This window comes from Arvicola amphibius, chromosome 5, assembly GCF_903992535.2.
Source record: "Arvicola amphibius chromosome 5, mArvAmp1.2, whole genome shotgun sequence".
Classification (NCBI taxonomy): domain Eukaryota; kingdom Metazoa; phylum Chordata; class Mammalia; order Rodentia; family Cricetidae; genus Arvicola; species Arvicola amphibius.
In genome coordinates, this window is record NC_052051.1 from 91,445,960 (window position 1) to 91,459,875 (window position 13,916).

General features: G+C 43.8%; 1 protein-coding gene across 1 annotated transcript; it reads right to left on the minus strand.

The window, feature by feature from the left end:
- Window positions 1-12,004: 12,004 nt before the first annotated feature.
- LOC119815293 (sperm motility kinase X-like) lies at window positions 12,005-13,615 on the minus strand. Its single transcript, XM_038331435.2, has one exon. It carries the CDS (start codon window positions 13,613-13,615, stop codon window positions 12,005-12,007), a length of 1,611 nt encoding a protein of 536 aa, XP_038187363.2.
- Window positions 13,616-13,916: the final 301 nt, after the last annotated feature.

Consider the following 13,916-nt stretch of genomic DNA (forward strand, 5'->3'; position numbering starts at 1 on the left):
CACCTATCCTTGTGGCATAGAGAAAACCTGACTTCTTGAATATGAAAAATAGTCAAATTCCTCCCCCAGGCCTATATTCATCAAGTGCCATATTTCTGGTTTTCTACACTCCTCCAAAATCTCTCACATCCATCTTCTTGAAGATCCTTTCTCTGATCAGCTTCCTTAATATCCTGATTCTTGAATCTTATTTTTCTAGACAAGGATTTACTTTCTCCAAGGTATCTATCTCATCTTCAAAGTTCTATTCATCTAGTTAGTGTTATTCTGGCATTCACGAGGTGGAGGCAGCAGTAAAAGCCAAAGATTGAGGACACTTTTAAAATACTGACCTACTATGTTTTCTGTTGGTGATAGACATCATGACAAAATAAAACAATGTGGGGAAAAAAGAATTTATTTGGCTTACATGTTCTGATCAAAGACTGTCACTTGGGGAAGTTTGGGCAGAAACTGAGGCAGAAAACATACAAGAATCTGACGACTGCCTTTCACTTTACGACTTGCTTAGTTTGCTTATAGAACTTCAGACAAATTTGAATGGATGAAGTCACCCACAGTTGGCTTGGGTTTCACACAGGATTAAACAAAAAAAAAAAAATGAGTCCTGCAACTGGTCACCAATTGCAAAGTCAGCATATTAATCCTCATTGTGAGAAAGCCTAGGAAAATTCATAGATTAGGAATAGATTATATTGGGTGAGTGAGTCCACATCCAGAAAGACAAATGCTGAAAGTTCTATTTTTCCATTCAAAACTTTACACTTCCTCCCCTCCTCCCATTCCCCTCCTGCTCCCCCACTCACCCTCCTCTCTCCCCCTCCCTGAAGGAAGTCCCAGGCCCTCCCCCCTACATCCAGGACTAGGAAGCTTTGCATCCAAATAGACTAGGGTCCCAAAAAGCCAGTACATGTGGTAGAAACAAGTCCCAGTGCCTTTATCAATGGCTTTTCAGTCAGCCTCCATTGTCAGCCACATTAAGAGAGTCCGGTTTGATCTGAAAGTTCTTTACATAGACTGTTTTTAGCTTCCGTTCTTCAGATGTGAGTATAAACCATGGCAGAGGAGATAGGGGAGAAGCTACCTGGGATGGCTGGATAATTTGATCTGTATGTGTAAGTGGGATTTTAGTAGGAGCTGAAACTGAACTGGGTATGTACTTGTGGGGCTTTGGTGTGGGAGCAAATACATGGTAGATTTTAACACAGCCATTTTGTGTACGAGGCTTTGGCTACAGGAGATGGAAAACAAAGGAGGACCAGCACCCAGATTCCTGTGTGGGATTTTGGTTAGAGTCCAAGATACCTATGGAAATTAACATCTAGCTTTGGGGTGAGGTAGGAGTTGTTGGTTAGTACCTAGTAGAACACACAACTAGCCACATTTTATGCAGTTTTCCCTGCAGGGAGGAATTGACATGAAGAACCAGAAACATGGGCGTGAAGATATTTGTGATTCTTTGCTTGTAAGGCTTAGACATGTGTGTGTGTGTGTGTGTGTGTGTGTGTAGTAAGCAACACATATAGGTTTCAGGTACCTAGCTGTACTGATCAAGTACCCATGTTTGTACATTGAGCCCTAGATAATCGGAGGAGATACCTATGATGACCTGAGACCTCATCCAGTGTGTCTGGTTTGTATGATGGAAGGGATGACAGTAGGACCTGAAACGTGGGCCTGAGTATGGGACTTCATCTGTAAGAGAAGGGATACCTATTATATCCTGACACATATCCATCTGTGTGGGTGCTATGTGTGCTTGTGTCTGATGTGTGAGTGTCTGTACCTGGATATAAGAGAGAGTGTACCATGTGGGATATTATACTTAACATGTATATGCAGATGGAAATGTGGTAATAAGACAGGAGATAAGCAGAACCTGACACATGCCTTGCATGAATATGGGGTTATGGTTGTAGGGTAGTGGGTACAGAGCAGGATATAACACCTAATTGTGATAATGTGGGATTTTAGTTGTAGGGAAGAGGTATGTCCTAGGACCAGATGAGTAGTAGACTTGTATGTATCTGTTGGGATTTCACTATAGGAATAGGTAACCTAGCAGTATCAGGGAAATAAATGTGTAAGATAATTCCATACAAGAAGGTTGGGAATACCTAGCTGATCCTGACACCATGTTATGTGTGTGACTTTTATGTAATAGAAATGGGTGCCTAAGAGGAGATTAAACTAAGATCTGGATATATGTATGCATGTATATGTGTATGCATGTGTGTATCATTGTCTGTGTGTAAGTATACATGTGTGTTTGCGTGTATGCACATGTATGTGTGTCAATATTTGTGTGCATTTATGGATGTATATGTGTGTATAAGTATGTGTGCATGAGAGAGAGAGTGGGAGAGAGAGATGAGCTTACCAATTTATGTAAGATTCATGTGTATGTAGAAATTTCTTTGAGGGGAAAACATGTAGACCTTGATATGTACAGGTGTATTCATGTATTGGTATGTGCAGAATTACATGCAAGTGTTTGCGTGCGTGTGTGTGTGTGTGTGTGTAGTAAGCAACATAACTAGATTTGGAGTACCTAGATGTACTGATGAAGTACCCATGTTTATATATTGAGCCCTTGATAATGGAAGGAGGTATCTATGATGACCTGAGACTAAATCCAGTGATTGTGGTTTGTATAATGGAAGGGATGACAGTAGGACCTGAAACGTGGGCCTGAGTATGGGACTTCACCTGTAATATACCCTGACACATATCCATCTGTGTGAGTGTTTATGTGTTTGTGTCTGATATGTGTGTGTCTGTACCTGGATATAAGGGAGAGTGTTCCATGTGTGATATCAAATCTAACAATGCACATGCAGATGAGGATGTGGTGATAAGACAGGAGATAACAAGCTGAAACTGACACATGCCTTGTATGAATATGGGGTTATGGTTGTAGGGTAATGTGTACAGAGCAAGATACAACACCTAACTGTGATAATGTGTGATTTTGATTGTAGGTAAGAGTTGTCATAGGACCAGGTGAGTAGACTAGTATGTATCTGTTGGAATTTCACTATAGGAATAGGGAATCTAGCAGTATTAGGGGAAAAAAGTGTGTAAGATAATTCCATATAAGAAGGTTGGGAATACCTAGCTGATCTTGACACCATGTTATGTGTGTGATTTTTTTTTTTTTTTTTGGTTTTTCGAGACAGGGTTTCTCTGTGGCTTTGGAGCCTGTCCTGGAACCAGGCTGGTCTTGAACTCACAGAGATCCGCCTGCCTCTGCCTCCCGAGTGCTGGGATTAAAGGCGTGCGCCACCACCGCCCGGCTTATGTGTGTGATTTTTATGTAGGAGAAACAGCAGGTGCATAAGTAGAGATGAAACTAAGATTTGCATGTATGTATGCATGTGTATGTGTGTGTATCAATGTGTCAAGATCTGTGTGTAACTACACATGTGTATTTGTGTGCATGCACATGTGTGTTTGTCAATATCTGTGTGTATGTATGGGGTGTGTGTGTGAGAGAGAGAGAGAGAGAGAGAGAGAGAGAGAGAGAGAGAATTACCAATTTATGTAAGATTCATATGTACGTAAAATTTTCTGTGAGAGGAAAGCATGTAGACCCTGATATGTACTGGTGTATTTGTGTATTGGTATGTGCGTGAAAGTGTGTGTGTGTGTGTGTGTGTGTGTGTGTGTGTGTGTGTGTGCCTGTGTGTCTGTGTGTGTATCTGCGGTGCATGTACTGTGCTGATTTTTGCCTTAGTTGTTAGGTCGGGAATACCTTACATTATATATCACCTCCCATGTATGTAAGTGTGTGTGTCAGTGGCTATAAAAAAGGAGATTCTGAGCAGTACCTTGTACTTAATCATGCATTGGATGTTTGTGGCCATAACAGTGGGGAGATCATACACAGCTTGACGCTTAGCCCTGGTAAGAAGACTTTGGTTGTAATGAAATGGGAAATGTAGCATTAAGATCTGGCATGTGTGTTTGGGGGCTTTCACTATGGGTGAGGGTGAACCTACAAGACCTGACACAGAATTCTCTTACTCTTGCTCTCAGGTACTTTTGCTTTTCTCCACTCTTTTCTGTTCTCTCTCTCTCTCTCTCTCTCTCTCTCTCTCTCTCTCTCTCTCTCTCTCTCATACATGCATTTGTGTGTATAAATAGTTATTCAGAATTGGGATCACATCAGGTCCTATCATCTATTTGTTGTGTGTGGATTTGGATGTAGGAGAGGATATAAGTAGCTTAATCTGATCTGTGTCCATGTATGTGTATGTGAGGCTTTGCCTGTAAAGTTGAAAATGCCATGAACAGACATAGCATGTTGTCCTGTGCATGTTTGTCTCTGCGTTTGTGTGTGCAGTATGTTCCTTTACCTAACAACGAATGTTGGACACAGGAGAATCTTAATACACGAAATTGTACATGTAACTGCAGTGATGTAGACAGACATGCTGTCAGTTCCTGATATTTTCCCCTCCATAGGCAATGCTTCATGTACATGGATAGATACCAGATTCAGTTAGATATAGCCTACCCTATAGCCAAATCCAAACACAGACAAGCAAATGTAAGGACCTGCTGTGTCTGCAATCCTGAATATCCAAATTCTACACAAAACACACGCATGAGAGAGAGGCAGAGACAGAGAGAAAAAGACAGAGAAGAGGAGAGAGGAACAAAAGAGCCTGAGAACAAGAGAGAAAGGGTTCGATCTGATTTCTTGCTGTATGTGCAGACTGGTGTCAGGTGTGGGGAATGATCCCCTGGGGCTCATACTGAGCAGTGCGTGTTGGGAAGCATGGTGGTGTGGAGCATGTTTTTACAACTTAGTTCATGTGGTATTGCAGTTAGCAGATGCATATAGCTGAGACAAGCAAAGAATTGCATGTTGGTTTTTGCAACGAAGAATGGAATATACATGAACTTCTAAGTCTCAGCACTGTTGGTCTATATCTCCTACACACACTGCTATATATCAAGCCTGTCTACACTTCCTTTCGCTGTATCCCGAGTCCTAGATGTACTACTTGATGTCAGTCCATGAAGAACTATTCACCCCACATTCACTGCTGCAAACTAATCTAACCTGCAATGCATAATGCATTGCAAGTTTTCATCACCTGCATGGTCGGTGAAGACTATGCAGCACACTCCCTGACCAATCACCACAAGAACACACACACACCATTCCTCGGAGCGTCAAAAGCACCACCACTGGTCCACATATACTGCTCTTGATTTTGCACTGCTGCCCACCAGCAGGAGCCCTAGAGATGCTGGGAGTCGGGTCCTACTTGATCTAGATAGACAAGGTTTGGCAGCTGTCAATATGGTGTAAGGGGTAAACAGGACCCAATATCTAGTAGTGGATGTATGGTCACAGGGATGGTGGTATGTCCAATGTGTCTGATGTAGTACACTGTACGTCAGAGAGAAGAGGGAAAGAATATGGAGTAAGGTTGAGCACAATACCTACTAAGTGTATATTAGTTTATGTGTGAACTGGTGTCAATCGACATGTGACAAAGCATATTGTAATAGTTGGCAATGCGAGGTGTTCTGTCCAAAGTACATCCATGTTGTTGTTGTTGTTGTTGTTGTTGTGTGTGTGTGTGAGAGGCATTGAGGGTGTCAGTGGAATCTGATACCTTTCAGTGCATGTGTGACAACTGCGGGTGATGTGTGCATTTCAGTGCCTTCAATGAGTCTTGTAGGAGCTGAGGGGTGTTGGAATACCCAGCAGGTTTGATATCCAAAAGGTGTGTTTGGGTAGATGTGATGTGTTATCCAGTGTGCCCTACACTAACATTGTAATTTGTGGTGCTGTTGTGATATTTAAGAGGGCCTGACACCTAGCTGTGTATGTGTATGTGGAACTTCGGGAATCTGAGGGTGTCATGTGAGGCAAAATACCTACCAGTGTATTTGGGTACAGTGGCAGGAGAGGTATGTGCTCTATGCTATGCTATGCTATGATAAGTAGCTGTTAAAGTGGAAAGATTAACTAATTAATGTGGGTGACATTCAGGATCCAGGCCTAGGAAGACATGTGAGGTATTTGGGGGTCTGTTCAGCAAGGCTTGATACTTAGCAGTTGGTGTTAGGTTTGGGGAGAAGCCAGGAATGGCCCAATAATTAAGTGTATTTGAGGCTGTGTGTGTGTGCTCTCTGGGTTGCCCATCAAAGTGTGACAGCTGGTAGTACAAGTAAGGTGACATGGCTGTAGTGTCCCACGCTGCATTATACCTAGTGTTGGATGTCATTGCAGGAAGATTTGAATCAAGCGCACATGTGTGTCGTCGATAGAAAGTAGGATGTTAAACAGGGCCTGATACCCTACACTGTATCTCAGTTGATATTCTCATTATAACAGTGTGAAGAAGAGCCTGGAACCTCTCACTGTTTGTGGGACAGCAGAAAGGGAGTGGACTAGAGAGGCCGAATAGTGATTGTGGGTGAGGGGTGTCCTTTGTTTTGTTAAACTGGCAGTGTATGTTAGGTCAATACCTCCACCCCATTCCACATCAAATGCTATGTATCAGGACATGCTAGACGCTCCTGACACTCAACGTACACCACCAGTTTATCAATCCTTATGAGGACCCCAATATCTACCACATATAAACAACTAGGTTTCACCCTTGGATGGACAGCCAGCTGTGGAATACTACCATGTGTACAAGAAAGGTTTCAGGTTCTACTTGTCACCTCCTACCCCTAATTCACTTCATCCACACAAGAAGCAACAGACTCTTCAGAATATTTCATCCGTCTTCCATTGCACATGGACTGCCAGCTGTAGCAGGTCTAATATGACCAAGGAAATAGCAGTGGGCAGTCAGTGACAATGGGGTGGAATTTCTGGTTAGTATACTCTCAGAAGTGGCTCTGTAGGTGGGGTGGGGGAGGGCATTCTACTAGGATTTCGTATACATTATATGTAGGGCTTCATTCATAGTTGGGGCCAGAAAGGCCTGATAAGGAGGAAATTATGTCGGGTTCTTTGGGAGCTTGAATTCAGCTGCTTCTAATACCACCCAATGCGTTTGAGATGGTGTCAGGCAGGCAATGTAAAGCAGTGCCAATTACTACCAAGGATGGTCAGCACTGCAGCTGGGAAGGGACATTTTGTGTAGGATCTTTACCCCTAACAGTATGTGAGTAGGGGAAGGAATGTCCTGAACTCATACCTAGTAATGTACATGGAAAACAATATATGAGTGTGGGGGTAGAGAAAATAGACAGGAAATGGCTGATATCTAAAAGGATATGTGGATTGTGGGCGGCGGATGTCCATCAGGGTTTGACACCTAACAGTTTTGGGATGAGTGGTGTGTCCAGCACAGCCTGGCTCCAAGTATTTGCTGTGCGGCAGCAAGAGGGTGTGGTCTGCATGGGTTGACATCTAGCATTGAAAGTGGAGCAGTGCTGGGGAGTGTGCAGCGCTAGGCTCTCTGGGCTACAGCAGCAGCAGGAAGGAGGCTCATCAGCTCAAGCAAGTCCTATAGCTTTTCTATCCTCAGAATCCCTCTTCTCCTGGGCTGAGATATTTGAAAGTTAATTGCAAAGTTTTCTGTCAGAGCTCTAAGTGAGCCTCCAGCTTTGGATAGTGTTCTTTCTGCTTCTTTATCCTATCTTCGTACAGCAATCTTGAGGATCACACAGGTTTAAGAGTGGTGAGGAGAACACATTTGCTTGACAGCTGGACACTCCTTCCTGCTGCTTAGCACAGAAACGTCATCTTGTCTTAGAACAGGTATTTGTTGTCTGCTGGGCTGTGACAGGGTTCAGGTTTCTTCAAGAAGTCCTAGTCTAGAAGTTCCCTACAGCAACTCTTCAGCTTTTGTATTTTCTTGGCTAATGGCATTAAAGTTTATGTGGCCGCACATTAAGTTCTTTGAGCTGGCTCTATCTTCTTTGTTAAGAGACTGAAAACTTATGTAGGGATCTTCTGTATCTCATACATGAATTCTGTAGTGTTTGTATTAAGGGTCATTTGTAGTATTTGAGATTGTGTTCAGTTTTCTGATGGGTTCTCTATTGCTTGCTTTTGCATCTTTGTCCTACAGATCACTGTGGACAGATCATTTTCTCTGCCTTGCTATACAAGGGTGCCACAGACAAAAATCAGCTGATATGATGTAGGTGAGTCTGTTGCTGGGATTTGTGTTTGAATCCAATGGTTTGTTCTCTATTTCTTCCATATCCAACATTGGGGATCTGTTAGACTTTCTGTGAAGGACTGGAACCAGAAGTGCAGGGTCTGGACGAATCGCTCCTGCCCTCTGCTATCACTTTAAGTATTAGTCCCAGTTGGATGTTACCTTTGGTGTTTGCATAACGGATAGGCATTTTTCTGAGTCTATCCGAGAAGAAATCTGTCAGCTTAACAACAGTGATGACAGTGGAGAAACAGGGATGTCTCAGATTTTATATTCCTTTGGATTCCTCTCAAAAAATGCTCTATTGGCCAATCAGTGTAAATCTAGCTGGAAATCTGCTTGGGTACTTCAGTATTTGTTTGGGTGTACATTGTTTCTCTCCAACACCAGTGAGAAACAGGACAAGTGGATGCATCAAGTGCACCATGTTCATGTGATTGGTGGCAGGGGTGATGGGCCATGGACACTGCCCTTTTCAAGAAATCCAGTCTAGAGGCAATGCGGAGATGCACATTCGCTTCCCAAGGCTCTACAGAAGCACATTCTTTATCGGTTTCCAGGATCATCTATGAAGGAAGCAAGCAGAGGTGACATTTTCACTGTCAAAATACACACAGCAACAAAGTGCGGTGGAGATTCAAAAGTAACACATACTTTGGGAGGCTTTCAAATGGGGATCCTTCTGTTATCCTCAGATCTTGATGAGAACTGGAGCAGGTTCTGAAGCTGGATGCTGGAACATGAGCCATCTCATTGAATTGCAGAGAATGTCCTCCTCAAGCTGTGTAGAACTTCTGAGCTTTCCCGAACTCGGAGATGACCTTTTCCATCACTGACACCAGTGTTGAGTGTGCAAGTCCTCGGGTTAGGAATCTTCTGGGGACACGAGTCAGGATGTGGCCAGGCAGCTACAAGAGAAGGAATATTGTAGATCAATGAGGAAACTATCTGAGAGTTCCATGTCCACAAGCCCAAGACCTGTGGTTTTGGTAGATAATGGCAGGTTTCCTTTATTGGAATTCAGGGACTAAAGAGACAGGTATAACGCTTATTGCCTTCCAATATGACCTTCCCTAAGCCAACTTTACTAGGATCTCTTCAGGGATGTCAGAAGGTAGGGAATGATTTCTCATGGCAGCCCTGCTACTGTTCAGGCATCAGGCTCTGGAAACAAAGGAGGAAAATAATTTTCCCACCAACATGTCTAAACATAGGCACTCTGCTTCCTGCACCTCATCTCACTTCCTCTTGTCTACATTAGACAGGATACATACTTGGTGAAAATGAGCTTCCACAAAAGATGATGTCTCAAAGAACCTGCAGATAATAGGAGAGAAAGGGTGACTGATAAGACATCTGGAGTTGACTTGGGGAACTCCATGGGACCCACCAGTAACAAACTGCTCATTGTGGCTGTGTCAAGTGGCCAGTGGCTGTACTTTAAGCATTGTCCTAACCAAACATTTTAGTCCAAAAGAGCATCTAAGGACTCGGCTTCATGCTCCATGAGGAGGATGCCTGTGGGCAATTTGGTAATGATGTGTGTGGAGTTCCTCCTACGAGTAGCTGGGTAGCTGGTAGTGACTGCCCCTGCTTCTCATCCCCCCACCGACAGGCAGTAAAGGAGGGAAGTAATTGATGTGGTGGTCTGAAGCTTAGCTGACATCTGTTCTCTCAGGTCAAAGTCTAATGGCAGCAAATTACTTTTAGTATCAGGGACAATCAAAGTCCCCCAATCAGTCCCAAGTCAAAAGTCAAAAAGAAATAAACATCAACTTATCATACTGAGATTTGCCTTTGTAGATAACTTCATCTGAGTCTTCAGCCAATGATTCTAATGGGCTTTCTGCCCTGGGTTTCACTGCCCTGGCCACAGCACCCAAGTCTCCCTTTCCCAGGCACTGCATTTAGTAACGTACGTCACAAATGTTACTTGCCTTAGTAAACACCCACTGATGTAGAACAAGTATGGTGACAAAAGCAAGGAAGTCTGTGACTCTCAGCTGGTTTTCCTGGCAAGGTTGTGTGCACCCTCGTTCTCATTGTTCTTCAGCCTATTACAGAAGAAGTATCTTGCCTCTGCACAGTGACTTCCTTCCATAGAGGTGCAAGAAGATGTTCACCCTTTGTTCATACACTCTTCCTCCATAACAGCTAGGGGACAGAGAGAAAGAGAGGGAGAGAGATGCTATTTGCTGTACTTTTTCTAAAGATCAATCTGAATCCATGTCTCTGTTGTCTCTCCCTTCACCTTTCTCCCTCTGCATTATGAGCTCAATGACCATGTTCCCTGGAGTTGGAAAACGCTGGCTTTTGCAGTCTTGAGCTTATTTTTCTGTTGACCACTGTCAGTATAAACAAGATCACAGAAACATCCCTCATACAATGATACAAAAGTTAGTGGTCTCAGCATTGCCTTCAGCCATGACACCGACAGATGAGCCCTGGCATTTAGTCCCTGCTGAGTGACTACTCTTCATTGCAGAGAGCAGTGATCTGCATGGAGGGTGTCCATGAAAATATCAATGCAACTTTCGCAGGATGATCTTGGCTGAATGTTTCAAATCGACAGTCACAAGGTTCTTTCCAGGTTGACCCCTGATGAAAGATCAAAACAAAAATATAGTTCCGAGACTGTGGCCTAGTCATGTGTCTGTTGTATACCAGGAAAATACCCACAATACAAACAATACCCACCTTGTAAACTGGAGCAACATCCCAGTAGTTCCTCCACAGTGATACCCATTTTCTTCCTATTTGCTGTCACTTTCCTGTTAGGAGAGAAATATGGTTCTGACAAGCACTCCCATAGTAAGGTCCCTTTCACCAGGAGCAAGACTGAGCCAGCGTTTAGTTGGAGTGTCTCCCATCGAAGAGGAAAATGGATACAGGCAGTCTACAAACATATCAGCAGGGAGGGGGGGCTAGGGAGGAGGAGATTCACCTCTGTCCAATGTGAGAAAACATCTCCATTGAACCCGACCTTGAAGGAAAAGACATATGAAGGAAGACTGTTCCATTGGGGATTTGGATTCATGGGCAGATTTGGGGTAAATTTTGTCAAAAGGCTCTAGTCTGAGAAGGATGCTATGGAAGGCCAGCCATTGGACATACCTCCTGTTAACCATGGTTTTCTGTGAAGAAGCCTGTGTATACAATGGCTTACCATGTCCTGTGCTGGACTTCACCGCTGGGTTACTGGACACTGTGCCATCTGGACTTCATGCTTGGCTCCCAATTTGGCTATCTCATTCTCAGACAGAATATTCTCACTACAGGTCTCAACCTCTACACAGCCTCATCATGTAAAACAAGAGTGACATATGGAAGGCACAGTCTCTTTTTTGGACTTGGACTTTTTTTTGAGACAAGGGTTCTTTGTAGCCTTGGAGCCTGTCCTGGAACTTGTTCTTGTAGACCAGGCTTGCCTGAAACTCACAGAGATCTGCCTGCCTCTGCCTCCTGAGGGCTAGAATTAAAGGCATGTGCTGCTACCGCCCGGCTTGGAAGGCACAGTCTTAAGAACTTTGAAATATATACTTCAAAGTCTTGACTCTTATATCTTCTGGACCACCCATTTTCAAGTGGCTCCTCTTCTCCCAATCATTCCCTGGACTTTATACTTTTCTTCACTCAAAGCCATTGATTCTCTATCATTCTTTCTTCCTTTAGTCAAAGCAAATTCTGGCTGCCTCTACAGCCTCTACTTCTCATCTACTACTGTCTACTTTAGCTTAAACAATTTGGGTTAAAGGTGGTGGTGGTGCTTTGAAGAGTTGATTTTGAAATAAGATTTCCTAATTTACCTACCCTAACTATCATGTAATGGTCACAAAGGACATTAGAAAACATATAGATTAATAAACAATGACATGCATCTTGGGCACCCCATTTAACTGTGTGTGTGCATCTGCAATGTTCTCTCCTTCCAGTGGTGCCTCTTTCTTCTGAGAAACATGGCTTTTTTGTGAGAGTGGCAGACAGCAGCACAGAAATCTCACACAATTTCGAATTCTCTTCTTAACTCTCTTCCAGCCTTTGGACAGACTGCTAGCAGAGGCTGCACTTACATCTTTGGGAAGGACACCTTTTAAGTTGTTATTGGATGTTGTCTCAAGAGAAGATCTCTGAGTTCCATGGGTTTCAATGGTGCTCATACCCTCAGGTGTCTCCCTTTCCTTCCTTACAGAGGGTGTACTCTGAGCCCCTGAGCTATTCTTGGGGGTGCTCACTTCCTGGGGCTTCTCGCGGGACAAATACTGTGCAGAAGAAATACATTCAGAGAATGGGCATCTTGAGGACAACTTATTGCAAACCATGCTACCTACTTCCAAACTTCTGCTCAGGAGAGGAGTAACCTCAGGAGCACAGGTGGATACTTGGTGGGGAGGGTAGCACAAGGTGGCAGGCATGCTCAGGCTTCTGCTCCCTTGCTTGCTTGAACACTTCTCATCCTGCCCCTGATGTTCAACCAGCAGGGCGAAGGTGGGAATGGCAGGCTCACTCACTCTCCTCTTAGGAGGAAGGGACTTGAGAGCATCTGTTGATGACACAGCGAAACAGGCCTGCAAAGACTTACTGGCAGATTTAATGTGGTCCTGGGGTGACTTGTGGCTTAAAATTAGGTATGTGGCCATGATGTTATTGAATTTTTTCTCACGTAGAGAGTCACTAATAGCCTTGGGATGGTAGCCCATATCCCACATAGCCAGCAAAATGCTGGGATTTGGTTTGTTACAGAATGACTCTGAGGATGATGGGAGTTTCCAAAATTCTTTCCTGTCTCTGATCCACTGGTGCTGCCTAATGTCACATATTGTGGGCCTCTGCTCAGGGTTCACAGTGAACAAGTGCACAATGAGGTGCACAAGCAAAAGGTTTTGAGAAAGTGTGTAAGGAATGTAATATGTGGGATTCAGCATCTTCTCCTTCATGTCTGGATAGGTCCTTGCTTTGAATGGGAACTTCGCTGTCAACATTGCATATAAAACCACTGCCATGCTCCAGATGTCAAGTGCCCTTGCATCATACTCTGTATCATCGAATAGCTCTGGAGCACAATACTCAACTGTGCCACAGAATCCCTTACACCTCTGCCCAGAGCTGACTCTGATGGCCAGGCCAAAGTCACACAGTTTGATGTTTCCTTTGCCATCAAGCAGGATGTTATCTAGCTTGATGTCCCTGTGTGCGATGTCATTATCGTGGCAGTAGTGCACTGCACACACAATCTGACAGAAGATGTGTTGGGCCTCTTTCTGCTGAAGAGGGCCACCCTCCTCAATGAGCGTGACAAGATCGCCCTGAGCAGCAAACTCCAACACCATATAGGTGTGGTCTTTGCTGTGGATGACGTGGAAGAGCTTTATTATATACGGGTGGTCTAGTTCTTTCATGATGTTGAGCTCTTTCCTATTGTTACCTTCACTGTCCTCACCATTCGCAAGGATTTTAACTGCGACTTTCATATTTGTGAGGAGATGGCAAGCTAACTTCACCTCAGCAAAGCCCCCTTTGCCGAGGTTATTTAGTATGATGTAGTGATCTGTAATGGTCTCCTCTTCATAGGTGCTGGCATTCAGGGCCAGCTGCATGGTCTCCTCCTCTCTGGTCTTGCTAGGAAGGTTCTTGATTATTTCCATGCCAGCACCAACTGAGAAAATCAGATTAAAAACAATGAGAAATAAGTCAAAGGGGAAAGTATTTAGCTTTCTGTCTCTACGTGGACAAGTGTAACATATGCTAAGAAACTTACAATGAACTCCCCAG